The 27,983-nt window shown below is 35.6% G+C and overlaps 2 protein-coding genes across 10 annotated transcripts in view; both read right to left on the minus strand.

The window, feature by feature from the left end:
* ephb6 (eph receptor B6) overlaps positions 1-1,991 on the minus strand; it is a 158,348-nt gene extending 156,357 nt beyond the window's left edge. For both annotated transcript variants that reach the window (XR_015511128.1, XM_087286753.1), the window contains exon 1: positions 1,942-1,991. Coding sequence is in view for 1 of the 2 variants with exons in the window: in XM_087286753.1 (XP_087142879.1) it covers positions 1,942-1,978 (37 nt within the window). In the remaining variant the exon portion in view is untranslated. The remainder of the gene's footprint in view (positions 1-1,941) is intronic.
* A 4,469-nt stretch (positions 1,992-6,460) lies between these two features.
* slc2a3b (solute carrier family 2 member 3b) lies at positions 6,461-25,563 on the minus strand. 8 transcript variants are annotated; one of them, XM_087286781.1, is made up of 14 exons: positions 25,189-25,504; positions 24,869-25,012; positions 23,794-23,839; positions 23,122-23,265; positions 16,459-16,560; positions 16,212-16,372; positions 15,883-16,123; positions 13,503-13,665; positions 10,417-10,604; positions 10,052-10,156; positions 9,773-9,874; positions 7,904-7,975; positions 7,573-7,773; positions 6,461-7,479 (listed from the first exon to the last, which is right to left on the minus strand). In XM_087286781.1, exons 4-14 carry the CDS (start codon positions 23,143-23,145, stop codon positions 7,234-7,236), a joined length of 1,605 nt encoding a protein of 534 aa, XP_087142907.1. In that variant the 5' UTR covers positions 23,146-23,265; positions 23,794-23,839; positions 24,869-25,012; positions 25,189-25,504; the 3' UTR covers positions 6,461-7,233. The 8 variants fall into 8 exon arrangements, with proteins under 8 accessions (XP_087142907.1, XP_087142906.1, XP_087142909.1 ...); XM_087286780.1 differs by lacking the exon at positions 23,794-23,839 and having other exon boundaries at positions 25,189-25,351; XM_087286783.1 differs by lacking the exon at positions 13,503-13,665 and having other exon boundaries at positions 24,869-25,563.
* Positions 25,564-27,983: the final 2,420 nt, after the last annotated feature.

Raw genomic sequence — 27,983 nt, forward strand, 5'->3', positions numbered from 1 at the left:
CAATTTAGTATGATTTGCTCATCCCCCAATTATGGTTGGGTTTAGGGGTGGGGTTAGGTGCCACACCTTTTTTAAAAATCGTACAATTTCGTACAACTGAACTTGTACGAATTCGTACGAATTAGCCACTAAACTGGCAAAACGTAAAATGCTTACGTTTTCTCGTGAGATCAGGCTGTAAAAGCCGCTTACATGCACGGGATCGACAGGATCAGCAGGGTAGCGCTGAAACATTATTGAAATTACTGGGGTACATATTTTAAAGAAATGGCGCAGGAAAATGTAATTTAATGCAGTGCTTCTTGTTTAATCTGAGACCCACTTTATATCGTATTTCAGGCAGTTGAAGATCGCTGATTTTTAAAGAAAACAGACCTTAAACAAGCCAATTTTGTAACGGCATACAGTTCACCAGAAGCGCTTGACCCAGGTTCTTGACAAATTAAAAGTCCTACTGCATACTACTGCATATACCCTATGGCAGGGGTGTCAAACTCAATTCCTGGAGGGCCGAAGCCCTGCACAGTTTAGTTCCAACCCTGCTCCAACACACTTACCTGTAGGTTTCAAACAAGCCTGAAGGACACAATTAGTTTCATCAGGTGTGTTTAATTAGGGCTGGAACTAAACTGTGCAGAGCTGCGGCCCTTTTGGAACTGAGTTTGACACCTGTGCCCTATGGGAAGGAGAGTATTATCAGATGTGACTCTGCCGTCTACAATTTATAAGCAAGAAGGTATTATGTGACTTACCTTTAGACACAATTTTGTTTTGTTTTTTGTTCTTTAAAGTAAAAAGGTTTTCAACACAATGCTCAAATCTGCATTTTGAACAAAAGTTGAATCAGTTAGATTACATATAATAAATATTAATAATAATAATATTAATAGAATGTCACAGTGGTGCAGTGGGTAGCATGATCACCTCACAGCAAGAAGGTCACTGGTTTGAACTGGGTCAGCTGGCGTTTCTGAGGAGTTTGCATGTTTGCTCTTTGCTTGGGTTTTCTCTGGGTGCTCCGGTTTCCCCAACAGTCCAAAGACATGCACTATAGGTAAATGCACTTTAAGAAACCCACGGGAACACGAGAACATGCTCCACACAGAAATGCCAACTGATCCGCCAAGGCTCAAACCAGCAACCTTTTTGCTGTGAGGCGAACATGCTACCCATTGCACCACCCCCAGAAATACATTGTATGGGTTAAAATTTTGACTTTTATTTTATGCCAAAAATCATTAGATCAAAAAGCAAATTGATGGTTATATTTTGTAGATTTTATGCTGAATATATATCAAAATTATTTTTTAATAAGCGTTTCTAAACATTTAGACAGCTTTTTCTCAATAGCCTGTTTAGTTTTTCTTTTTTTTTCTGAACCCTTAGATTGTATATGAATGAATGAAAAGTCATATTCATTCAGATTTAATGTCATGTATAAACCTTGATTTCCCGTAATTTACACTTATGACATTTTTGTGGTCCTCAGTAACGTGTGGAATATGCTTCCTTTTGGGTCATTAGTTGCAATGAACTGTTAAAAACATCTGTTTTCCTAATTTATCTGTGCAGTTAAAAAACAAATTTACTATTATAATTAAATGTACACAAAAGATGACCAAAAAATCTGTCAAAACGTATAGGCAACATAGAAAATTGTTTGTTTGTGTTGAAATTAGGTCTACACTATCCATAATTGAGCTATTTAACACGTCAAGCTTTTGAGTATGTGCTTTCATTAAATGTGTTGCACAATTAATTGTTTAAATGTTTTTGTAATTGCAATTCTCGGTGTAGGTCTAGCGTCAATTTGATGTGAGCTGATCGAAGAAGTTGCGCGAACTTTTAAAACTGTAGCAAAATAACCCCACACAAATCAGTCCTATTTAGAGTACACGGACAAAGTATTGCTCAATTTAAACGAATAAATAATGTCACTACCTTGAAACAAATGAAAAGTGTCTTGATTCAAACTCATCCAGTTTCCTCATGGTCATGGCAGGTGCGACGTATTAACGTAGATGGCAGCGCCCTCTGCTGCTGATAAAATAATCACAAAATTACTTTCTTGTAGACCTAACCACCGGCAATGTATTGGTTCTTTGTAATGAAAACGAAGAACGCTTTATTATACGTATTTAATTAGTTTTAATCGGTGATACATTAGTTTGAGGCTTCAACCGAACGTCTCAAGAACAAAAAAGAAAGGGATCACTCTTATTATAGCCATACCATCCGGAAAATATTAACAGTTTGTTGGTTGAAAACAAAATGAGGAGGAAATGTATTTATTCTGTCGATCAGGTTTAAAACATGCTTATTATTAGCTAAATAATAGCATGCTAGCACATCAACTGTCACCTGTAATCTGTTTTATTAAATATCCTGTGGGAACCTTGAGACGATATACACGTATACGTGAACTGAAATGAGCAGGTAAAGTCATGAGCTGAAATGTATAGTTCAATCAAAAAGAAAAATTACCTCATCATTTATTTATTCTCCCTCATCTTTTTAAACCTTTATGAGCTTCTATCTTCCCTTAAAGACAAAATAAGATATTTTGAAGAATGCTGACTGCTGTCATCCAACTTGAAGTTACTTACTAAAATTACGGTGGAAATCAGTTGGTGCCAGCTACCAGCATTTTTTAAAATATCTTATTTTGTCTTCAACAGAAATCAAACAGGTTTTGAACATGTGAATGAGAGTTAATGGTGAATTGGAAAAATAATCTCTGACCTATCCCTTTAAATGAACAAGTACAGAAGAAAATTGTTCAAAAAAAAAAAAAAAAAAAAAGATGAGATAAAGTATAAATCCAGCTTAAACCAGCCTAGGCTGGTTGGCTGGTTTTAGCTGGTTGACCAGGCTGGTTTTAGAGGGGTTTTGGCCACTTCCAGGCTGGTTTCCAGCCATTTCCAGCCTGGTCTTAGCTGGTCAGGCTGGAAAATGACCAGCCAAATCCAGCTAAAACCAGCTTGACAAGCCTGGTTTAAGCTGGATATAGCTGCTTTTGGCTGGGCTCCCAGCTTGGCTAGGCTGGTCAAGCTGGTTTTAGCTGGTCATCTCCCAGCCTGACCAGCTAAGACCAGGCTGGAAATGGCTGGAAACCAGCCTGGAAGTGGCCAAAACCCCTCTAAAACCAGCCTGGTCGACCAGCCAACCAGCCTAGGCTGGTTTAAGCTGGATTTTTCAGCAGGGTAATGATGATGTTGCTAACACTGTAAGTGTTAAAATGTTATAAACAGTTCTCTGCTGAAAAAAACAAAGCTGATTGGCTGGCTTTAGCTGGTCGACCATGCAGCCTGGTTTAAGAGGGGGTTTGGCCATTTCCAGACTGGTTTCTGCAATTTCCAGCCTGGTCTTAGCTGGTCATACTGGTTTTAGCTGGTCATCTCCTAGCCTAACCAGCTAAGACCAGACTGGAAATGGCCAAAAATTCTCTAAAACCAGGCTGTTCGGCCAGCTAAAACCAGCTTATGCTGGCTTTTTCAGCAGGGCTGTGATTAAATTGAAGAGCATATGTAGTGTAAACAATTTAATAGCCTCTCCTAAATCTGTTAATCACTTAAAATGCAATATCTCAAACATGACATTTCTGGATGATAGAAAGTGTCATGATGAGGAACAGGCCTGTCATACACATGACAGTTTTCTCATAAAAACATGCAGAACATATTTAGCAAACAGTAAGAAACACGTCCAATCAAAGCATGTTTAATGAGAATATTTTAATCTGGTTAATCTCACAAAAATAAATATGTATCCAAGTTCTCATGGTATTACAAATACTAATAAGCAAATGTGAAATGCTGTAAGACATTTTAAAATGATAAATGCCATATAAAATATCCAAATATAAATAAAAAACAATCTTTCACAAAGAGACATCTTTGGTGTGTACAAAAAACACGGAACATTTCAGTCATGAGAGTGCAAAAAAATATGTATAAAAACAATTGTAAACTAACAATACATATTTAGACAGTACAACCATACTCTTACAGTAAACCTTGTTATGTTTCTGTGTGCTTAATGAGAAATACTCTGTTGATGAATCACTCCATTTAGGCACTTGCAAATCACACTGTGATTTCGGCATAAATACATGAATTAAAAATTTTAATAGGACCAAAAATAACAACAATAAAAAAATCCTAAACTAAAAATCAAAATTAAACAGCAAGATTACTAATAATTTTAAGTTAACAATCAAATGCCTGACTGACCACGTGAGCTGCTTCGCACAAAATTACAGATGCTAACGGCCTGAATTGTAGCAATTAAAGCACAACAGGAGTCTAAAGGACAGCAGTATGAAAGGACATCAGCAAGTCTGATTAGCTTCAGTAAATTAAACTCAGAATGACTTGAGTCTTTGGACAATACAGACTAATTAATCATTTAAACACAAGTCGTAGCAATCAGTTTAACATCCCACATGATTATGGACAAGTGCTTAGTGCTCAGTAGAGTTGATCTCAAAAATAAAACTCTATATCAAACTCAACATTCAGCAATCTATCATAAATGTGCCTGACCACATGTAACAGAACAAACAAGCTCTTTCACTGTGTTCATAATGACTACATAACTTTCAATAGTGAAAAGGCATTCAATAACATATGTTGCTGATCATGACCTCAGTGGTTTGTAAAATTTTCGAACTGAATTATGAACAAAGCCAGTGAAACGACAATATAAATGTGATTATTATTACTATAAATAAATTATTATTATTATTATTATTATTATTATTATTATTTTTACAGCAGCTGCTTTCTGTAACACTCCCACATAGTAACATTTTGATGTCAAAACACTGATGTGTAACAATTTTATCATCTACTAGATCAGGGGTGGACAACCCTGTTCCTGGAGAGCCACCTTCCTGCAGATTTCAGTTGCTACCCATATCAAACACACCTGAATCAATTAATTAGGACCTGAACACTACATGATAATTACAGGCAGGTGTGTTTGATATGGGTTGCAACTGAAATCTGCAGGAAGGTAGATCTCCAGGAACAGGGTTGGCCACCCCTGCTCTAGATAAATACTCCAAGTTTTTTCTTTTGTAATTTATAGTTTTCACTAAACGTCACATTGAGGGCAAATCAAGGCTTTTGTCTATTAATTGCTATTTATTTGTCTTTTAACAAGTTTGTATCAGTACTAATGTAGTATAATAAAGAATAATATAAAAATAACACTTTTTTTCTATGTAATTGTTGATTAAAACTATATACAAGTAAACAGGTCCATCCAATACACATTTTCCCATAGAAAATCTTTAAAATGGCTTAAATTATTTGTCTTAATGAAACTTTGATGATTGTTTGACATGTTGCTTTCTCTTTAGGCCAAAAACAGCTTGAAAGCATGGCCTGTTTGATGTGTTTACGTCACTTCAAGCGGGAGCATTATTAAATGTTTTCTGACAAAATAAAGAAATTAGAAGCCATTTGTGTGATAAGGCTTTTGTGTTCTAGTGCTAGTCTGATGTTTTGGTCCTAATATTAATATTTATTTGTGCAAAGCCTACATTAGAAACTGGGAAACCTGCCACAGCAATAATCAAAGTCTGCTTTATTTTGTTTGGCAATTAATGAGGATGAAGCCAGTTTACAGAACTGCATTCTCTGGAATCCTGTCAAGCAGTGGACTTCTACATTCCGATTGGTTGCTGACACACCACGTCATAGCTCGTTACCATAAAGTAGAGTTGACCTGATTTCATCTCTCTTTGATGCCCACACTGCCCAATTCATTCTTGCTGGAGAATGCCGCCAACTCGCATTGAAATTAAATGACTTCTGACATCTTTGATGGCGGTGGGTATAATTGTGGGAAAAGTTTAATAAGATCGTTTTGTATCATTGTCTATTCAGCCCCACACATTAATTTGTGCATTTAGAAGAGTAAATATAAGTGAGATCCAAACACACCAAGATTTAGGATAAAATGGAGTAAATGTTGGAAATTAAATTGATTTCTGATTTACTTTGGAGTAATTAAGAAATCTGTCACTTTCTGCCACACTGCATTGAGTTTAGGCATGGGACGATAACCATTTTTAAGGGTATACCGCGGTTTGGAAAAGTCAAGGTTTTAAAACCGTCAACATTTTCTTCTTTATCGTTCCTTTGGTATGTGTATGATTTTTTTATAGACTTTTTCTGTTTGTTTTTTTAAGGACAACAGTATCGCCAGAGGAAGAAAAAAAAAATAAAAATAAATAAATAAATAAATATATATATATATATATATAAATAAATATATATATATATATATATATATATATATATATATATATATATATATATATATATATATATATATATATATATATATATATATATATATATATATATGCATTTTAAATGGTTAAAATAATATCTGTTTTTGAAATAAAGACAGCAGAAGTCAATAATTCTTTTAAATTATTTAGCCTGACATGTTTACTGTTCCAAAATATTTTAACTGTTTCTTAAAATAAAATATATTGTGTTTAAAAGGGGAAAAAAGTTGTTGTTTTTATGCCCAGACATTTAAATATATATATTTCAGAGCAGTAATCACAATACCGTAATAATTTTTATCCAAGGTTATCATACCGTCAGAATCTTACACCGGTCCATGCCTAATCCAGTGTTGACAGAATCGCTGGTGTTATAATGTTGTCATCTGTTGTATTGATTATTTTTAACTCATAAATCTAATATGCAGATCACATCAGTAAGACACTGTTCATTTGCTTGCTGTGACTTTGCTTTTAAACAAGACACAGGTGGACACAGTCATCAGTTGTGTATGTTTGAAAGAAGCCTATCACTTTTATGTAAATCTTTGCTAATATTATAAGTGGGCCTGAGAGAGTGTTATTAAATTTTAAAATAAATAGTTTATGACCCTTAGATGTTTATATTGTGAAATTATACGCTTTTTTTATTATATTAAGCCATGTTAATTTATTTTTTCTCCAAACATTATTTTAAATGTCTGTGTTGAGTTACTTCAATACTGCAACAGGTGCCCAAAACTTTTCTTCTTTGAGAAGTCATCTAAATATTAGAGGATTGAAATGAATGGAAACTTGTCAGATCTATTCCCCTCCATGTTTCCATGCGTCTAAAAACTTAGACGAATACCCATCATTTAGCTGCATCTGTTGTCTGTTGCAAGCGTCTGTTTAGAGTACTGTATATAGGTCATGTTCTGCACTTTTGTTCAGCTTTTCTCCTGTCCCGCCAGCTCAGTCATCTGAAACTTCTCTGATGATGGGGAAATTGGCAGAGAAACGGCGCCCTCTGCGGACTTGTAGTTGGCAGTGTTGGAGTCTGCGGCATTGGAAAATCCACTGGCTATGTCCTCGAATGTCCGACCTTTGGTCTCAGGAACACGGAAGTAGGTAAAAACAATGAAGACAACGAGGAGGATGAGGAATATGATAAACACGTAAGCCCCAATCTTTTTCTGCAAAGAAAACAAGTCAGACATTACATTTAGTAATAATACATTGAGTATCTGGGAATGTGATATTGTTGAATTCGATGACACAATTCTTACTGATAGTATTGGGAAAAGCAATCCAACAAGGAAGCTTGCGGTCCAATTGCAGCATCCTGCCACAGCCATCGCTGCTGGACGTGGACCCTGGGCGAATAACTCCGCAACTATGAACCATGGGATTGGTCCTGGTCCCATCTCAAAACTAGCCACAAATCCGAACACTGCCAGAATGGCCAGAACTTTGACTGTTGAAATTCCCTGATAGTCATGAATGGAATTTAAATCATTTGGGAGGAGAGAGAGAGAAAAGAAGCATTGAGGCAAGTCAGTGAATGAAAAATATAAGACATGCAAGTTGGCATTTATTAATGAGATCGCACACACTGACCTCTGACGGAGATGCAGAATCAATGATGGCAGTGCCGTTCTGAAGCAGTTTAGCCTTTTCTATTTCAGAGTCCTAAAAATAGGAAAAAGACAGAGAGAACTAAAAGTTTAACAAACATCTATTGCCTATTTTGTTATTTTCTTTATTCTATGGGTTTAATAGTTCAGCTAAAGAGAAATTTGTTTTATTTTTTAAGGATTTGGTTGTATGAGGATAAAAATACGATTTATTTATTTATTTTTTTAAATAACTGATCCATTGAATAGAAATGACTGTCAGCAATTGAATGACTTGATGATGAAGAGATCATCAACTTCAGCTTAACCTCAAGAAAACGGAAATGCTTGAAATTTCTGTCAACCCGACTCTACATCATAATTTTTCAATCCAAATGAATGGGGCAACCATTACTGCATCCAAAACGGTGAAAAGCCTTGGCGTAACGATTGATGACCAACTAAACTTCTCTGACCACATCTCTAGAGCTGCTAGCTTGCAGATTCCTGCTCTATAACATCAGAAAGGTCCGACCCTTCCAATCTGAACATGCAGCTCAACTCCTTGTTCAAGCTCTTGTTCTCTCCAGACTGGACTATTGCAAGTCTCTACTAGCTGGGCTCTATCAAACCTCTTCAGCTGCTCCAGATTGCAGCAGCACGAGTGGTCTTTAATGAACCTAAAAGAGCACATGTCACTCTGCTTCTTAACCGTTTGCACTGGCTGCCAGTTGCTGCTCGCATCAAATTCAAAGCTCTGATGTTTGCTTACAAAGTAACTTCTGGCTTTGCTCCTTCTTATCTGCTCTCACTTCTGCAGATTTATGTGCCCTCCAGAAACTTGTGTTCTGTGAATGAACGTCGCCTCGTGGTTCCATCCCAAAGAGGGAAGAAATTACTTTCCCGAACTCTCGCATTCAATCTGCCCAGTTGGTGGAATGAACTCCCTAACTGCATCAGAACGGCAGAGTCACTCGCTGTCTTCAAGAAATGACTAAAAACTCAACTATTTAGTCTCCACTTCACTTCCTAATTTGCAATTGCCTCTCTGATTCTACCGCTAACTGTATTACAAATAAATAAATAAAAATACTTTTGCTAGCTCTGGCTTTGCTTTTAAAAAAAAGACACAGGTGGACCCAGTCATCAGTGGTGTATTTTTAAAAGAAGCCAATTACTTCCAAATTATGCTGTTATTTTAATTTAAATATCTTGCTTATTTTATAAGTGGAACTGAGAGAATGCTGATACATTTCTTTAAATGCAGTTCATGAACCTTTGATGTTCATATTGTGGGCTTATATGCTTTCTTTTATATATTATACTTTATATATTGCCATGTTAAGCAGTTCTTACATTTAATATAAATGACTGTCAGCTTCATTCATGTTGACTATTTTGAAACTACTTTGGACCATTAAAAATTGCTTGCATTACAAATTTTCCAAAATCACTTTGATTTGATCTATTTTATTATGTTACACATAATTAATGACCTGGTGTGAGTAAATTATCCAGAATTTTTGTTTTTGTATGGGGAACTATTCAATTACTATTTACATTTAAATATCTATGATCCATCATGTTAAAAAATGTAAAAATCAAGTGATCAAAATGTTTGTAGTAAGTTGATTTCATTCAACTTAAATATGTTAAGTTGAGCATCCACTGATACATATATATATATATATATATATATATATATATATATATATATATATATATATATATATATATATATATATTTTTTTTTTTTTTTTCTTTCTTTCTTATTGAAGCTTCCCGTGAAAACACAACTACAACAAGACTCCACACCATAAAATCAATAATAAAAAATAGACTTTTTCAGGAGCATTAATGATTTTTCACTCACCACAAGTTTAAGAGATATGGTGACAAGCAGAACACAGAAAGTCATTCCAGTCAGTCCAATCAAATGCAGTGTTCTTCTCCCTGCTCTCTCCACCAGGAAGAGCTGTTGAGCAAAGCAGTGGAACCATCACTAACTGTCCATATTGCAAAACATTTCGGTAAACCCTTTTATAAAAGGTAATTAACTTAGAGTATGACAGAATAAAAGGAATTGGCAACTCTTTCCATATAGTACCATATAGTTTTATATAATTATTTTAGCTGAGCTGTGCAAACTTACAGAGACGACAGTGAAGACAGTGTTGACTACACCCATTCCAATGGTGGCAAAGACCGGCTCAGTTATGCCTGCGTTTCTAAAGATCTCTGTTGAGTAATACATGACCTGGAAAGTTAACAAAAAAACTATTGTTTCAGTCAGTTAAAAACATTCAAATAAGCATGAAACATGTTAAGGACCATTAAAAACTCAAGGTTAACACAACCACTGGAGAGAACACCTTAAGCATTAATGTGTATTTATGTGATCATGTATTCCAATACAAATATATGAACATTTGGAAAACAACAAACATGTTACACAAAGACTGTATTTATAACAAACTGGTGTGGTGAATTGTGCCAAGTGTGCACTGTGAGACTCACAGCATTAATGCCGGACAGTTGTTGGGAAAGCTGCAGGATTATGGCAATAATAATGGGCTGTCTGTAGGCAGGGTTACGGAACAGCTCTGGGATAGACACCCTTTTCTCCATGGACATTTTCATGGCCTCATCCTTCATTTCACGAATGTCATCCTCCACATCTGAATGTCCCCTGAGACTGGTCAGCGCTGAGAGGAAAAAAGAAAAATAAGCATCATCATGTCCTGAAGTAAAGCAGAAGTGGTGTGTCTATAGAATCTATTTAGGCAAAGTTGCTTTATGGCAGGGCAGGGGTGTCCACACTTGGTCCTGGAGGGCCGGTGTCCTGAAGAGTTTAGCTCCAACCCTTATCAAACACACCTGAGCCAGCTAATTAAGCTCCTATTAGATAAACTAGAAACTTCCTGGCAGGTGTGTTGAAGTAAGTTGGAGCTAAACACCCCTGCTTTAAGGTAGTGATGGTGAAATGAAGCTTTCTGAACCAGTGAAGCGCTCGACCCAATTGTATCGGAAAAAGGTTCGTTACTCGAAGCTTTCTAAATCAGAGCTTGATGAAGACCTCTTCTGGTTAACGTGTGGGAAAGCACTGTTTTGCAATAATGTCAAATGTTCACAACTGATCAACTCATTCATGTAGTAATACAACAACAGTAATTTAAACAAATTACTCAATTACTGTAGTTTTAACACATAAGGTATGTAACATTACACCACCGATGACTGTAGTAAAATCCAAGGTATTTATTTATATTTATCGTATTCCAACTAGTCCTTCACCCACCCACTTGAACCAGCGATTCCTGCATGGGAGGCGAATGCTCTAGGAGAAGGCTATGTGATTGATGCTTTTGGGTTGCATTTGCCAGCTGGGGTCCGTTCTTCGTACGTGGATTACTCAAGTTAGCTGGATTTGGATATTGACGATTTGACACGATCCAGGATCGTTTCGTTCTTCAAAGCTGATCCGAGAGTTGTTGTCATAGCAACAGTTCTGCTAGGTCAAACCTGATCGGGAGCAGGTTCAATTCATATAAACAGGATTAGATCGGCTCAGTTCAAGCAAAGATAATACAGAAAGTATGTTCCGAATTCTGATATTTTCTTACAGTAATAGTTATATACACTTGGGAAAATGGTACATATTTTTTAACTATATATATATATATATATATAAAGTTATAGTCATTAATAAAATAAATAAAGTTATACATATTAATAAAACGTATGCAATCTGCACCCTCGAAATTAAAGTACAAAGATTGCCATCTGGTGGTGCAAAGAAAAAACTTGTTGATATGAACTTTTTAGATCGCTTTAGTACAAATTGTGTATAATAGAAATGCACAATATGTGACTTTTTTTAAAGCAATAATACATTTATGCAGTCATAAACATGTTTTCATTGTTAATATGCCAGTGATTTGATGCTTCACAAAAGTTTAGCAATATGAAAATGCTTTTGAAAACGTCCAGTTATTCTTTACACCGATTAAAAAACGGCTACTATTATAAAGAAAATCTTTTCTAAATGTAGAACTAAATACATTGATTTGCATTGAAATACATGATGAATACTCTTGTCTTGACAAATGAAAGTGGAAAGCCTGCAGCTAACAACAAATGTGGAAAGTTCTTGCGTGTCATATTTAACAAACCGTTTACTGCCAATTTGATGTAATTTTGCTCACATGGATAATTGAATATTAATCAGATGATGTCATTACGATGCTGTGCCGTCAGCCAATCGTTGCATTGCTGATCATGATTTCGAGGATCGATAGATCTGTCCTTCATAACACACGCAGCGATCTCAGATCAGTTTATCCAGACATTTTAATCTGATTCACAAACTTGTTTGAAGAACTAAATTAGCCAGAGATCAGTTATCAAGATTAAAAGATCCAGGATCTGCCAAATAATCTTAGATCATTTAAGCGAGGTACGAAGAACGGACCCCGGGTCTCTGTTAAACACAATACTGCGATATGCAATGGTTTTCTTTAAAGATAGTTATACAAAAATACACTAATACACTTTAGTATGGTTCAAAACCTTTTTACTATAAATACTATTGTATTTTAATTTAGTTACTGGTGTGTAGGACCGGTGCAGTGCTTTGAAACAGCAGAAATGTACGTAATCGATGCCTATCTCTCGCTATACACTTTACTAACCCATGAGGGTGTTTAAACCTTTGACTCAAAATTCGAAGCAGTGAAGTGGGTATAGACGAAAATGAAGCTTCAGACGTCACTGATCACGTGATGATGGCAAAATGAAGCTCAAGCTCCGGTACACTGCTTTACTGCGAGATGTATAGTTTTTTTGATACTTTAAGGCAAGTTATTTTATTATGTGAACACCTTTGAAATAATGGGGAATGAATAGGGAGACATGAAATTCTTCAAAACTGTTTGCCGCACGACTAAAACTCATATACTCATTGAATATCAGCGATGAAATTTAACAACAACAGTCTCTCCAATTGTGTTTCTTAAAGTTCGAATCAAACTAAAGAGGTTGCACAATGTAATGTGGATGTGCACTCAATGGAGACAATATCATGACATCAGCTTCATTTATGGCTGTTAGTAGTTGATTACGTTGTCAATCAAACGTAAATACTGTACGAATCAATAACTTGTTGCACATTATAATCCTCTGAATAATGTCTCATCTGATCATGTTTCCATCATGTGATCTGCATTTGAATGGTGGAAGCAGGAATTTATGAGGTTAGTACAGGACCGACAGTACCACACATTAGTTTCATACAAATTACAAAAGCGGAGAACATTTGTTTTTAAAGTATAGTTGGTTCATGAAAAACTTTACTCTTCAAGTAGATAACTTTTTCATGTTTGTGAGGCAAGTATTCACTGCAATTTCAGTATGTATATTCCAACTCATAACAATAAAGCTGCAGAAACTGTCATAAAAGCATATGTCTGGACTGAGCCACTCCCCCAAAGAAGTCAGTCAGTACTGATCGAAGATTGATGAGGGTGGGGTTTCCTTCAATAGAGCAGCCATATTGCCTATTATTGAAACAAATTTTAGTCTCTGATAGGTCATAGTTAACTGACCTTGGCGGGCTTCATCCTCCTTGTTTAGGCTGATCAGCAGGTATCGAGGGCTCTCAAGGCAGAAAATCAGCATTATGCTCTGTATTACTGCAGGAAGTGCCGTCAGAGCCAGCAGCAATGGCCACAAAGTCTGAGATCCTAGCAGTGACTCCAGACCCAAGATCTACCAGAAAGCACACAAAAATGACTCTTTTATGACTATTTTTATGACTTTGCAGTGTATAAATCTATTAGTCCTGCTTTTTTATCTGCTGAGCAGTATATAGGGAATATTGATGTGATCAGACTTTAAAGGCCCCAGTATACTTAAAACAGCTCTTTCATTCTTCATTTGAGGATAAAAATAAGTTTAAAAAGGCTGAGTGAAGCTAACACTTCAATGCGTTGCAGTTGTTGGACTTGTGTCATATTGCTTGCATTAACCACTACCACAATAGTGGCTGAGAGAGAAGAACAGTTCCAGCTTCTCGCACACTAGACGAGAAGTCCCACCGCAGCGTGCCACATCTTTACAGACATATACTAATATATATTTGAAGCGCAGACTATTTCAACATATGTATTACACAGTGGATGCCCTTCCAGCCGCAACCCAGTACTGGGAAACTCTCATTCACACACACACATACACACACTACCGCCAATTTAGTTTAGTCAATTCACATTGTCTTTGGACTGTGGGGGAAACAGACACACAGAGGAAATCCTCGCGAACACAGGGAGAACATGCAAACTCCACACAGAGATGCCAAATGGCCCAGCCAGGACTCGAACCAGTGACCTTCTTGCTGTGAGGCGACAGCGCTTACCACTGAGCCACCATGCCACCCATATGCACTGCAGACATACACATAAAATCTCTCCTTGAGTGACCACACAGGTGCAGATACATCTGTATCAGCTCTACTACTCAACTCTCCAGAGTATTCATATTGTTTACTTAGTGTTGTTAAGTTGGATGTTGTTTTCCTGTCTGGGGTCCGTTCTTCATACCTCGCTTAAATGATCTAAGATTATTTGGCAGATCCTGGATCTTTTAATCTTGATAACTGATCTCTCGCTACTTTGGTTCTTCAAACAAGTTCGCGAATCAGATTAGAATGTCTGGATGAACTGATCTGAGATCGCTGCGCGTCTTGTGAAGGACAGATCTATCAATCCTCGAAATCATGATCAGCAATGCAACGATTGGCTGACGGCACAGCGGCTTAATGACATCATCTGATTAATATTCAATTATCCATGTGAGCAAAATTACATCAAATTAGCAGTAAACGGCTTGTTAAATATGACACGCAATAACCTTCCACATTTGTTGTGAGCTGCAGGCTTTACACTTTCATGTGTCAAGAGTATTCATTATGTATTTCAATGCAAATCAATGTATTTAGTTCTACATTTAGAAAATATTTTCTTTATTATAGTAGCCGTTTTTTTTATCTGTGTAAAGAACAACTGGTTGTTTACAAAAGCATTTTCATATTGGTAAAGGTGTCTGCAACTTTTGTGAAGCATCAAATCACTGGCATATTAACTATCAAAACATGTTTATGACTGCATAAATGTATTATTGCTTTTAAAAAAAGTCACATATTCTGCATTTCTATTATACACAGTTTGTACTAAAGCTATCTAAAAAGTTCACATCAATAAGTTTTCTTATTCTTATTTCTTTTTTTATTAATATGTATAACTTAATTTATTTTTTTAATGACTATAACTCTATATATATATATGGTTAAAAATATGTACCATTTTCCCAAGTGTATAACTACTACTGTAAGAAAATATCAGAATTGGGAACATACTTTCTGTATTATCTTTGCTTGAACTGAGCCGATCTAATTCTGTTTATATGAATTGAACCTGCTCCCAATCAGGTTTGACCTAGCAGAACTGTTGCCATGACAACAACTCTCGGATCAGCTTTGAAGAACGAAACGATCCTGGATCGTGCCAAATCGTCAATAATCAAATCCAGCTAACTGAGTAATCCACGTACGAAGAACGGACCCCTGAACTGAGGATATGAGAAACAAATCAAATCGCAAGTCAAAGAAAGCGAAGCTCCAGAACATACCCATCTATTGTATAATCACCACAGTTCAATGGTAGCTCAAAGATGTTCAAGAGCCAAAACAAACTCCACCAAAAACGTTTGCTTTATTGAGCTGTTTTGAACTGATGAAACAAACTCAAAACTTCACTTTAACCAAATTTTGTCAAAGTCATTTCTGTTTATTCTTGATTTAATTTGAAGTGTATTGGGTCAGCCAAATTATAATAGCAAATGATAAGCGTGTAAATAATCAGAATGCTCACTTTTAAGCAAACTATCCCTTTAACGTATGAATTACATTCATCCAAAAGAAAATCTAACCTGTGCAACCAGGATGCCGATGACCACCCCGAGCTGGTGAAGAGTACCAAAAGCTCCTCGGAGTGCTGTTGGAGCAATTTCACCAACATACATGGGTGTCAGTCCAGTACTCAGGCCACAGAACACACCGATCACCAGTCGGCCTACTATCAGCAGCTCATAGGAAGAGCATATGCTAGATAAACCCATCAGGCCTCCACCAATCAGAGCCAGGATGTTGGACAGCAGCATGGACTTCCGTCTGAAAAGATTAAAAAAAAAAAAGATAAGTCAAATCCAATATTTTAACAAATCCATTACATGTCAAAAGACATTTTGAATGTTCTCACCCTCCAAGCTTGTTAACCAGAGCTCCGACACTGAGAGACCCGATCATGCCCCCGAAATTAAAGATGGCAACAGCAACGCTCCACAATGTTGTGACTGTGTAATCATCCATCGGCTCTCCAGTGCGCACCAGAGTCACGTTCCTGAAGAAGTTCTGCACTTTCTGATCAGCAATACAGTGACACAGAGATAAGTGATTGTGTTTGTTTTTAATTTATTAAAATGCTACTCACTTAATAAGATATTTACCACATCAGGAGCGTTGATGACACCAATGTTGTAGCCAAATTGCAGGGAGCCAATGACGGCTGTGGACACGCAGAACATGAGGCACAATGTCACCTTCTTCCCCTAAACAAAAAGAAGTAATACTATGAAAGGCAGTAAAAATATAAGAGTAGACAATGCATGTTTACTGGCTCCCCGTTGTGTCCAGAATTAAATGATCTTGCTGCTTTCTGGACTAATGGAATAAGCCCTCCATATGGCTCAATTGGTGACATCTTATTGTATCTTTAAATAATAAAAGAAATAAAAATCATGCTCTCTTTTCTTCTCTGGCGAATGGATTTACCAACTTCCTTTTAAACATCTCACATCATTCAGGATGTAGACAAACCACTTCCGCTAGCACTTGCACACAAGCTTTCACAATAAACCAAAGCACATGTTTTGGCAACAAAATGACTAAAAACACCTATTCGAAAAGACCAACTAAACTAAAAGGACAAGGGAAGGCGATTTTTACCTTTAACTCAGTCTCAAGTTGCCAAAGAGTCATTCTCATTTCTTCAATATTCTCTTTTATTAGATTGTTTGGCATTTTTGACATTAATGGTATTCACACGAGTACACTGGGGTAAACACACATTCCGAATATTTAATGCTGAGAAAGACTCTAACCTTGGAGCCTAGAAGGTGAACGGCACTCTCGCTGACCATAATGGATTAAGCTTGTCCTGACTGTGTTTAGAGTTTTGGATTTTGTTTAAGGTTGGGGTGTGGTTGGATCCCCCAGTTCCCCCTATTATATGATGTCAAAATACACAAGACTATTTGTTTTTGGAGGGATACATCTTCACCACACTGCGTCCTTCCAATTAAAATGCACTCACACCTGCCTAATAGTCTCTTGTAGTCTTGAACACCTTAATTAGTTGTATCAGCTGTGTTTGATTAGGATTGGAGCAACATTGTGCAGAGCTGCAGACCTCCAGGAATCGAATTTGAGACTTAAGCTGCGGTCACACTGGGCTTTTCCTCCCATATACTCCTATTCATACGCACGCGAATGCATCAGACCGGAAACGCGGGGTCATGCGTCAAGTTTCCCTGCTGAAAAATCCAGCTTAAACCAACCTATGATGGTTGGCTGGTTTTAGCTGGTCGACCAGCCTGGTTTTAGAGGGGTTTTAGCCACTTCCAGGCTGGTTTCCAGCAATTTCCAGCCTGGTTTTTGCTGGACAGGCTGGAAGATGATCAGCTAAAACCAGCTCGACCAGCCTAGCCAGGCTGGGAGCCCAGCCAAAACCAGCTATGTCCAGCTTAAACCAGGATGGTCAAGATGGTTTTAGATGGTTTTAGCTGGTCGCTTTCCAGCCTGACCAGCTAAGACCAGGCTGGAAATGACTGGAAACCAGCCTGGAAGTAGCCAAAACCCCTATAAAACCAGGCTGGTTGACCAGCTAAAGCCAGCCAGCCATCCTAGGCTGGTTTAAGCTGGATTTTTCAGCAGGGTTTGCAGGGTTGACCTGCGAAATCGCATCACTTGACTGCGTGGGACCAATCGAGGATCAAAACATGACATCTCTGGACAGAAATATTAAAACCTCGAGAAATCGCTTGCTTTTTTAAATGTCTAATCATCTTGTTTAATCCAGCCCCTTTTCGCAATGCCACACAACAGAATTTCGCACACACAAACTCTAGTGTGACCGTAGCTTTATGTTTCTTCTGTTACACACAAAATTAGATTATTATAAAGCAGGGGTCACCAACCCTGTTCCTAAAGAGCTACCTTGCGGCAGATTTCAGTTGCAGCCCTGACCAAACACACCTGTGTGTAATTATCAATTGCTCCTTTAGGTCCTAATTAATTGCTTCAGGTGTGCTTGATAAGGATTGGAGCTGGGGAAAAAGTAGCCATCCATAGTAGAAACAAAAAATACTATGGAAGTCAATGACTGTAACTGACTCCACACAACTTCTTTTGTGTTCAACAGAAAAAAAAACAGAAACTCAAATAGGTTTGGAACAAATGGAGAATGAGTAAATGATGACAGGATTTAACTTTTTTTCCTAACTGTCCATTTAAAGCTAAAACACTCAGCACACCCTGGTGTACATCTCAACTTAACAGTTCAGTCAGAATTGATTTGAACTCTTAAAGACATGAATAATTCATTTTTAAATGGCACATAAATCCTGATTTCACAATACAGTAATATCCCAGAGTTATATACGAAAGTGGAACAGCTGAAATTTAATAAAGTAATATTTTTTTTTCTCCCTAAAATTATGTTCTGAAACTGTCTGTCAACTGAGACCTTGATGCCTGCTTCTCTCTTTCTCTCTCATTTAAAATAATGACCTGAAGTGACTGTCAGCTGCATATATTCTGTAGAGGAACATACTGTAACATAACCAGATCAGAGTTAAAATCCCTCAGACTTCCAAGTACATAATAGACAGAATAGACTGTCAGGTATCCAGAAAATCACACTTTCAGGTCAGATAAATAATTTAATCAAATAATTAATCTGCTGCTTTATTCCAACAATTACCATTGGTTTGAAGCTTCAGTAAATATTTCATTTTACATATGAGCTACATTTTGACCATTGGTCATATGTGGAATGGTTGTGAATATTAATTATTAATAAATAATTAATATAAATATTAATTATTACACAAGCATGTGATGTACTCTGAAATAAACAAGTGCAAAACAATCATATTCATATTAACCTACAGTCTTTTAGCTTTATTGCTCTCCCTGCTTCTTCCTTTTTCAAAATAAGAGTCCCACATAATAAATTTAAAATTTCACTCCCTACATAAGCTTAGATAAACTAAGAAATAATAGCCTGTGCTTCGGCTGTTGAACTCATGCAGGTCTTGCGTGTGCTCATGCAGGTCTGGCTGACGTAAAACATGACCTAAAGTACATGCAAATGTTGAGGGTGTGCTAATTAATAGTACCATATGCATTGTAACGATTTGTGTTTTCTTCTGATAAGACTATTTTCCACCAGCTTTTTACAGGCTCATGGTTATAACATTTCCATGTAATGAACTCTTACTTTTTGTACTAAATATATTAATATATGGCACCTTTAATAGATTTGAATGGCTTTTTGTAACTAAGCCATTTCAATTAAGTGATTTTATGTAAAAGCATATTAAATCTGAATAAAGTGTCTTAATGTTTCAAATGAGAAAATCAAATGTCAAAATAAGGGTAAAATAATGTTTTGGTGTATCAGAAATGTTTATGAACAAAAAAAACTATTTTGATCAGTTTGTAATAAAATATATAAACTTAAATGTGTTTTTACTGAATTTCAGTATATTTTAAATTATTAAAACCTTGTTAACAAATATGTAAAACCTACTGGTTGGCATGATAGTGACAAAGTACTATATGAGGATTTTTAATTACAATTTATTTATGTTAATTGTACAATTCATGTTTAAAACACATTCGTTTTGGACACTTGAAGAGATTATTTGTTTATTTTGTGATGAGAGTGTTTTGTTTGTTTGTTTATGTTTCATGTCTTTATGTTCATTTGTTGTTGTCACTATATCTTTTGTGTGGCACTGTTATGAAATGAGGACTCTTGAATCCAAACCAAATCCAATCCAAACCTAACCTAACCTAACCTAACCTAACCTAACCTAACCTAACCTAAACTAACCTAAACTAACGTTGTAATCATACATAACATAACTTTAGTAGACAATTTAGAATGACATTTTAGTGGGTGTCTGCGTATTGTGTTAATCAAAGTAAAAATGTACAATAATCATAGATTTTTTTTTCCTCAGAAAACAATAAATACAATAAACTTGACTCATTCTATACAAGCAAATTAAATACAAAATAAATTGTTGCTGTGAATTATTGTTTGTTTGTTTTTTTACTAACTTTGACCCCATTGTATAATAAAATGCAACTCAATTTCTTTTAAACTCTTTGCAGACCAAAGCGTTCTACTATTAAAGCAAAAAGGAAACAGACACTGTGCGTATTAACCTGAGCATGTACATTTGTGCAATCTAATCTGATGTTATGATAAAGACTCAAACACATCCAAACATGCACAAACATACAGGTAAACAGAGCCTGAATCCTGGAGGACTTGCAGTGAACACGGATATGAATGTCAACAAGCGATCTTTAAAGAGACAGAGCCATATTTATATATCATTACCAGTCTTACATGGTCTCATATTTGGGTTTTCCTTTCTATCAGTCCATTCTAAAACAAGTACAAACCAGCTGAGATTCTGTTCATACTATATTCAAGTTTAAACATGCCATCTGAACCCTTGGCTTAAACATTCATTCCTGCTTTGCACATCTTAGTTTCTTACACAACATGTAATCCTTGTATTTCTCAATTTCGGATTGTTTGTAGGATCAAAAACAGCAAAACAAGGGAACGATATTTTTATATACTTCCAAATCCGATTCTCTTGTTTGTTCTCTCGCACACTAGTTAGTCACCTAACATGGGTTTGTCAAAACAGATGCATACCAGATGGAAAGGGTAAAGTGTCTAGACAAGACCACATCTTACTGAATCACTGAAAATGCATTAGGGTTGTAAGATTCTGGGAAAATATGTGATATGTGATGTTTCCCCAAAATTAAAATTCTGTCAACATTTATACATTTCTTTCTTCTGTTCTTCTTAACAAATAAGAAGATATTTTGAAAAGCATTGGAAACCGATAACCATTGACTTCCATAGTATTTATTTTTCCAACTCTGGATGTCATTAATTGCAGGTTTTTAGATTTCTTCTATATAAAAAGGTTTGAAACCACCTGAGGGCAAGTAAATAGTCTGTACATTTCATTTTGGGTGAACTATACCTTTAAATAATATTATAACATTTTTACACTTGCTTAACATTTCCCCAGAGAAATCCTATACACTGCAAGTCTTATACAGAATTTTGTCTTTCAAAGTTCCTCAAAATAAATATCTTAAATCAAGAAGCATTTTCTAGAACTGAAAAATATTGTTTTGAAAAAATAATAAGTTAAAATTAATTGAGTTTATTTTCCTTACAACAACTAAAGTAACATGCTGCTGGAAGGGCTTTTGCTGCATAAAAACGTGCTGGATAAGTTGGCGGTTCATTCCGCTGTGGCGACCCTAGATTAATAAAGGGACTAAGCCGAAAAGAAAATGAATGAGTGAATAAGAGCTTGGAAAAAAAATCTTATTAAAAACTTAAATCAAGATTATTTTATATTAAACATGCTTTTTGGTAGTAAAGCTATGGCTAATAGTTAATAGGGGGTGGAACAAATAAACATGAATCAAAGTTACTGATAATACAAGTAAATTTAATCTATAATAAAAAACATATTACAACAATTTCAAATCATTACCTATTTGCTGAGTATTTACAGTTCTTGCCCAATTTACAGATAATTCAATTTAATTTATCTTTATTTGTATAGCGCTTTTACAATGTGGATTGTGTCAAAGCAGCTTTATAGTGAATTAAAACAGTGTCAGTTCAGTTTTCAGAGTTTGAATTCACTTCAGATAATTAATGTCAGCTTAACCACATGCACTTATTAAAAAAAAGATTTTTGCTGGTTTTTCAACCTATTTATTTAAAATAAGCTGAATCGGAATCGAAGTTTACGCTAAATGCCAAGTAAAGAGCCTTGACAAGTAGGTTTAACCCATACTCGAAAATGGTCCACTGCTTTTAACCCATTCACACACACAAACAGTTGATTCACTGCCCACCTTCAATTTCTACCGGGACCAGGAATTGAACCTGCAACCTTTCAATTATAAGTCCAACTCCATAACCATTAGATCATATTTACACAGCACTATATTCAATTGTCATAAAATTAGCAGATTATATACACTACCGGTCAAAAGTTTGGGATCAGTTTTTTTTAAATCATTAATTTTATTTTGATTTTTTTATTTTTTTTTATTTTATTATTTTTAAATTATTACTCCAGTCATTATTTATTTTATTGCTATTACCATTAATAATAATAATAACAATAATAGTAATAATAACAATAGTAATAATTAATATTTCTATAATATTGTAGATTATTTTCATTCATTCATTTTCTTTTTGGTTTAGTCGCTTTATTAATCTGGTGTCGCCACAGCGGAATGAACTGCCAACTTATCCAGCATATGTTTTAAGCAGTGGATGCCCTTCCAGCCACAACCCATCACTGGGAAACATCCAAACACACTCATACACTACGGTCAATTTTAGCATACCAAATCCACCTGTACTGCGTGTCTTTGGACTTGTGGAGGAAACCAGAGAACACGGGGAGAACATGCAAACTCCTTACAGAAATACCAACTGACCAACCCGTGGCTCGAGCCAGTTACCTTGCTGTGAGGCGAACGTGCTACCCACTGTGCCACTGCATCGCCTATAATATTTTATATATTATAATAATATTTTCTGAAGGATCATGTGACTGAAGATTGGAGCAATGAAGCTGAAAAATCATCTTTAAATCGCTGGAAAAAATTATTAAATTATGTTTCATAATTACGCCATTTATGATAAACAACATATTACTCAAGTGCCATTTCTGTTGAAGTTTTCTATTGTAGCCTTTTAGTACATTTATGCATCACTCACTGTATGACACTGGCAGAGGAGAAGAAGACCCTACCTTACTGTCTTTCATCTTCTCCATCTTGCTCTGTTGCGAAAGTCAAGCTATTGCGAAGTCTTCTGTTCTTCCTCTTCTTACAGCAAAACCAAACTAATGTCTTGTGTTTTCCGATTAATCACAAATCCGTATTTTCAAAAGGGTCTGGAAGGAATAAACAGAAAATGAAAAATAGTGTTAGCTTTGCAACAGATTGAGAGAATCCGTCTTCATCAGGAAGCACCATAAATAGTTAATTTCATAAGGGCGGATGTCTGCTGAGGTAAGATGACTGTTTAGCAGCAGCATATTGTGCAAAGTGAATTGCGAAGTGTAAATGTGGAAGTCAAACACAAGTGCATCTCCATCAGCTCAGGACCGGCCTCGCTCTATATCACCAGCAGTGGTTTCATGGTTAAAATAAACAACCATCAGGATTTCCTGTAACTTCCATCTTAAAATAAACCACACTGACAACCAGTAAATACAATAAACTAAATGCTTTAGTTCTGTAGCAGCACTTATATTTTTTACTTGATTCAATGCATTTGGAACATTGACTATTTTGGTGTTAGAGCTGCATTTATGTTTAATTATTCACACAGACTATCAACTTTCATTTAAAATACTTTCACAAAAACATTTAACTCTTTTTTTTAAAGGGATAGTTCAGCCAAAAAATGATTTACCCACTTTTTACTCACTCAAGTAGTTTCAAACCTTTATGAGACTCTTTCTTCTGTAAACATACAAAAAAATAAAAAATATTAGCTTTCAAAGGGAAAAATATATAATATGGAAGTCTACATGTTTACAAAAATCTTCTTCTGCGTTTAACAGGAGAAATAAAATCATGAATGTTTGAAAGTTACTAGTGAGTAGCCTAAATGATGACAGATTTTTGTTTTGTGAACTATCCCTTTAACTTGTCAAAACGCTGTCATTTCACTGACAAGTTTCTGTTTTCTTCAGTAATAGATAAACTGCTATGGCAAGCCGTTTTAACTTTTATTCCTTCTCAGGATATGTATTCTTCATATCAACAATTCAATTTTTGATATCAACAATTAATATTCTTGATATCAACAATTCAGTTCTTGATATCAACAATTCAATTTTTGATATCAACAAATATGAATTATTTGAAATGAAATGAATTTTCACTAGTTAAAAGTCACCATAGGCTGCCATTCAAATTTAATTGTTGATATCAAGAATTGAGTTTTTACTAGTAAAAATGAACTTTTTGATATCAATAATTTAATTGTTGATTTGAAAAATATAATTGTTGATATCAATAATTTAATTGTTGATATCAAGAATTACATTGTTGATATCCATAAATAATTTTCAACTAGTAAAGATGCTCATTTTTGATATCAACAATTATTTTTACACTAGTGAAAATGTTAATTTCTGATATCATGAATGTAATTGTTACTAGTGAAATTAGTAATTTTAGATATCAAAAATGTAATTCTTGATATCAACAATTCAGTTTTTGATATCAACAATTCAGTTTTTGATATCAAAAATTAACTTTTTGATATCAAAAACTGAATTGTTGATATCAAAAATTGAATTGTTGATATGAAGAATACATATCCTGAGAAGGAATAAAAGTCAAAACGGCTTGCCATAGAACTGCATGCTTATAAATAAACATTCTAAGCAACAAATAAAGCAGCCATTGTATTTATCTAAGATCTCTCAAATTACAACATTTTATTAAAATAACGAGTCAAAAGAATAAAAGAACAATCTTTACTTGTATGTTTGCAGAGCTCGTGCTTGGTTCAGGTAGTCGCGGGTGTGTGATGAAACATGCCGGCGCTCGTGGGTTTTATTTAGATTGATGCATGACTTCAAGCACGTTGCGCTTTTTGTCGTCACGCAGATGCTCCCCCCTTCTCTGTAATAATCGAGTCATCGGATTAAACGGAAGTTCATTTCGAGACGCTCGCATCATTTCACTGGAAATTAAGACCACCTCTCTAAACTAGCGAGCGCACTACAAACATCTGAACATCACTTAACAAACAATGAGTGCTGATCTCACATGTTAATATTCGAACACGTCTGTGGTACCTGACAGAAAACCTTCACAAGGCATTCAGCTTTTGGTAAGGTTTTGAGACACATCCTCTGCTTTTTTGTCCTTATTTGGTAACTCGCGCGTTATTCGTCACTCAGACTTGACGTGAATAGCGCTTCTGTTCCGCTCGCGCAGCTTCCCACCGGCTTCATCCCTGCCAAAAGTTACTGTCTGTCACAATGAAACAGTTCTCCTCATCATGTGAGCGTGTCTGTGAAAGAATGACGCCTTTTTGTTTGTAAACAAGCGCTCCTCTCTTTCGAGAATGGACAATTTGCGGGGTTTGCTGGCACTTCATTCAAAGTGTGTGATCTTGTGATAACAAATGTTTCGTTGCCTACACACTTATAGCTTTCGCTTGTTCTTTGAAAACTGGTTTGAGATATTAAAAATTTATAGAAATTATTTCCTGTGGTGTATTTGATAGCCAGATACATGCCTCACAATAAGAAAGGTATTAATTCTGCAATACGGCAAAAGATTTTTTCAATTGAACAAATGCATTTGAATGTTTTTGTGTGTACTGTTTGATACTTGTAGAAAAATAAAAGTTAATGTTTTACAACATTTGAAACGTGTGGTTTTTAAGGATTTAACAAACTTAAGAACATGATAAAATCATGTTAGCATTACTTAACAGAACAAGTTTCACTTAATACTAGTAACTTAAAATATTGTGTGGATTATTAGAATACATAAGTAAATTTTACTTAAAAGGAGTTTAACAAACTTAAAACTACAAGTTGAAAATTGATAAAATTGAGTTGATGTTAATTGAAAGTGTAACTTGAGAACAGGCAAAGTCTAATAGGACAAACTAAAATTAAATGAGGTGACATGATGGCTCAGTGGTTAGCACTGTCCCCTCAAAGGTCGCTGGTTCAAGTCTCAGTGGGTCAGTTGGCATTTCTGTGTGGAGTTTGCATGTTCTCCTGGTGTTCACGTAGGTTTCCTACGGGTACTTCAGTTTCCTCCACAGTTCAAAGACATGCACTAGGTGAATTGAATAAAGTAAACAGTGAATGTGTGTGCATTGGGGGTATGGGGGTTTGTTTCCCAGTACTGGGTTGCAGCTGGATGGGCATCTGCTGTGTAAAGCATATGCTACTGTAAATTAGTTGCCAAGACCAAGAGACTAAGCTGAAGAAAAATTAATGAATGACAATAAAATGAGTTTGAAATGCTCTCTTTTGTTTCAGACATTTATCTGAAACAGAGCAGGTAGGGGTCTGTTGGTGCTGTCTTTGTCTTTTGCAGGTTGAAGTGGAGCAGAAGGAGACTCACAACGGGAACGGTGGAGATATACTTAAAAACCTGGAGCTCAGCAAAACGGTGGAACTGCTTGAACAGACTGAACAGTTTCCAAAGAAATGTAATACGATTAATTAAAGACTTGATGGCTTTCTCTTTGACAGCTTGGCACAGAGCATGTGGAGAAACAGGGGAACACACTTTAGTAATGACAAGTATACATCGTAATTTAAAATTATATATTTTCATTTTTACAGACTAAGTTGGGTATTTCCTATATAGACAGACAGATATATAGAAGAATGGATGGATAGATAGATAGATAGATAGATAGATAGATAGATAGATAGATAGATAGATAGATAGATAGATAGATAGATAGATAGATAGATAGATAGATAGATAGACAGACAGACAGACGATAGATGGATGGACAGACAGACAGACGGATAGAGAGATAGATATATAGACAGACAGATAAATAGACAGACGATAGATAGATAGATAGATAGATAGATAGATAGATAGATAGATAGATAGATAGATAGATAGATAGATAGATAGATATAGATAGATAGATAGATAGATAGATAGATAGATAGATAGATAGATAGATAGATAGATAGATAGATAGATAGATAGATAGATAGATAGTAAGACAGACAGGGAGACAGACAGACAGACAGACAGACAGACAGATAGATAGATAGATAGATAGATAGATAGATAGATAGATAGATAGATAGATAGATAGATAGATAGATAGATAGATAGATAGATAGATAGATAGACAGACAGACAGACAGCCAGACGATAGATGGATGGACAGACGGATAGAGAGATAGATATATAGACAGACGATAGATAGATAGATAGATAGATAGATAGATAGATAGATAGATAGATAGATAGATAGATAGATAGATAGATAGATAGATAGATAGATAGATAGTAAGACAGACAGACAGACAGACAGACAGACAGACAGACAGACAGACAGACAGACAGACAGACAGATAGACAGATAGATAGATAGATAGATAGATAGATAGATAGATAGATAGATAGATAGATAGATAGATAGATAGATAGATAGATAGATAGACAGACAGACGATAGATGGATGGACAGACAGACAGACGGATAGAGAGATAGATATATAGACAGACAGATAAATAGACAGACGATAGATAGATAGATAGATAGATAGATAGATAGATAGATAGATAGATAGATAGATAGATAGTAAGACAGACAGACAGACAGACAGACAGACAGACAGACAGACAGACAGACAGACAGACAGATAGATAGATAGATAGATAGATAGATAGATAGTAAGACAGACAGACAGACAGACAGACAGACAGACAGACAGACAGACAGACAGACAGACAGACAGACAGACAGACAGACAGACAGACAGATAGATAGATAGATAGATAGATAGATAGATAGATAGATAGATAGATAGATAGTAAGACAGACAGACAGACAGACAGACAGACAGACAGACAGACAGACAGACAGACAGACA

The sequence above is a fragment of the Danio rerio genome, chromosome 16 (assembly GCF_052040795.2).
Source record: "Danio rerio strain M-AB ecotype USA chromosome 16, GRCz13ab, whole genome shotgun sequence".
NCBI classification, from domain to species: Eukaryota; Metazoa; Chordata; class Actinopteri; order Cypriniformes; family Danionidae; genus Danio; species Danio rerio.

Coding starts and splice junctions, on each gene's coding strand:
- slc2a3b (XM_087286778.1), bottom strand. CDS start 17,151: ATGGTCAGCGAGAGTGCCGTTCACCTTCTAGGCTCCAAG. Junction 16,124..16,211: donor CTGGTTAACAAGCTTGGAGG/GTGAGAACATTC, acceptor TAATCTTTTCAG/ACGGAAGTCCATGCTGCTGT. Junction 10,605..13,502: donor GGAGGATGAAGCCCGCCAAG/GTCAGTTAACTA, acceptor TTTTCCTCTCAG/CGCTGACCAGTCTCAGGGGA.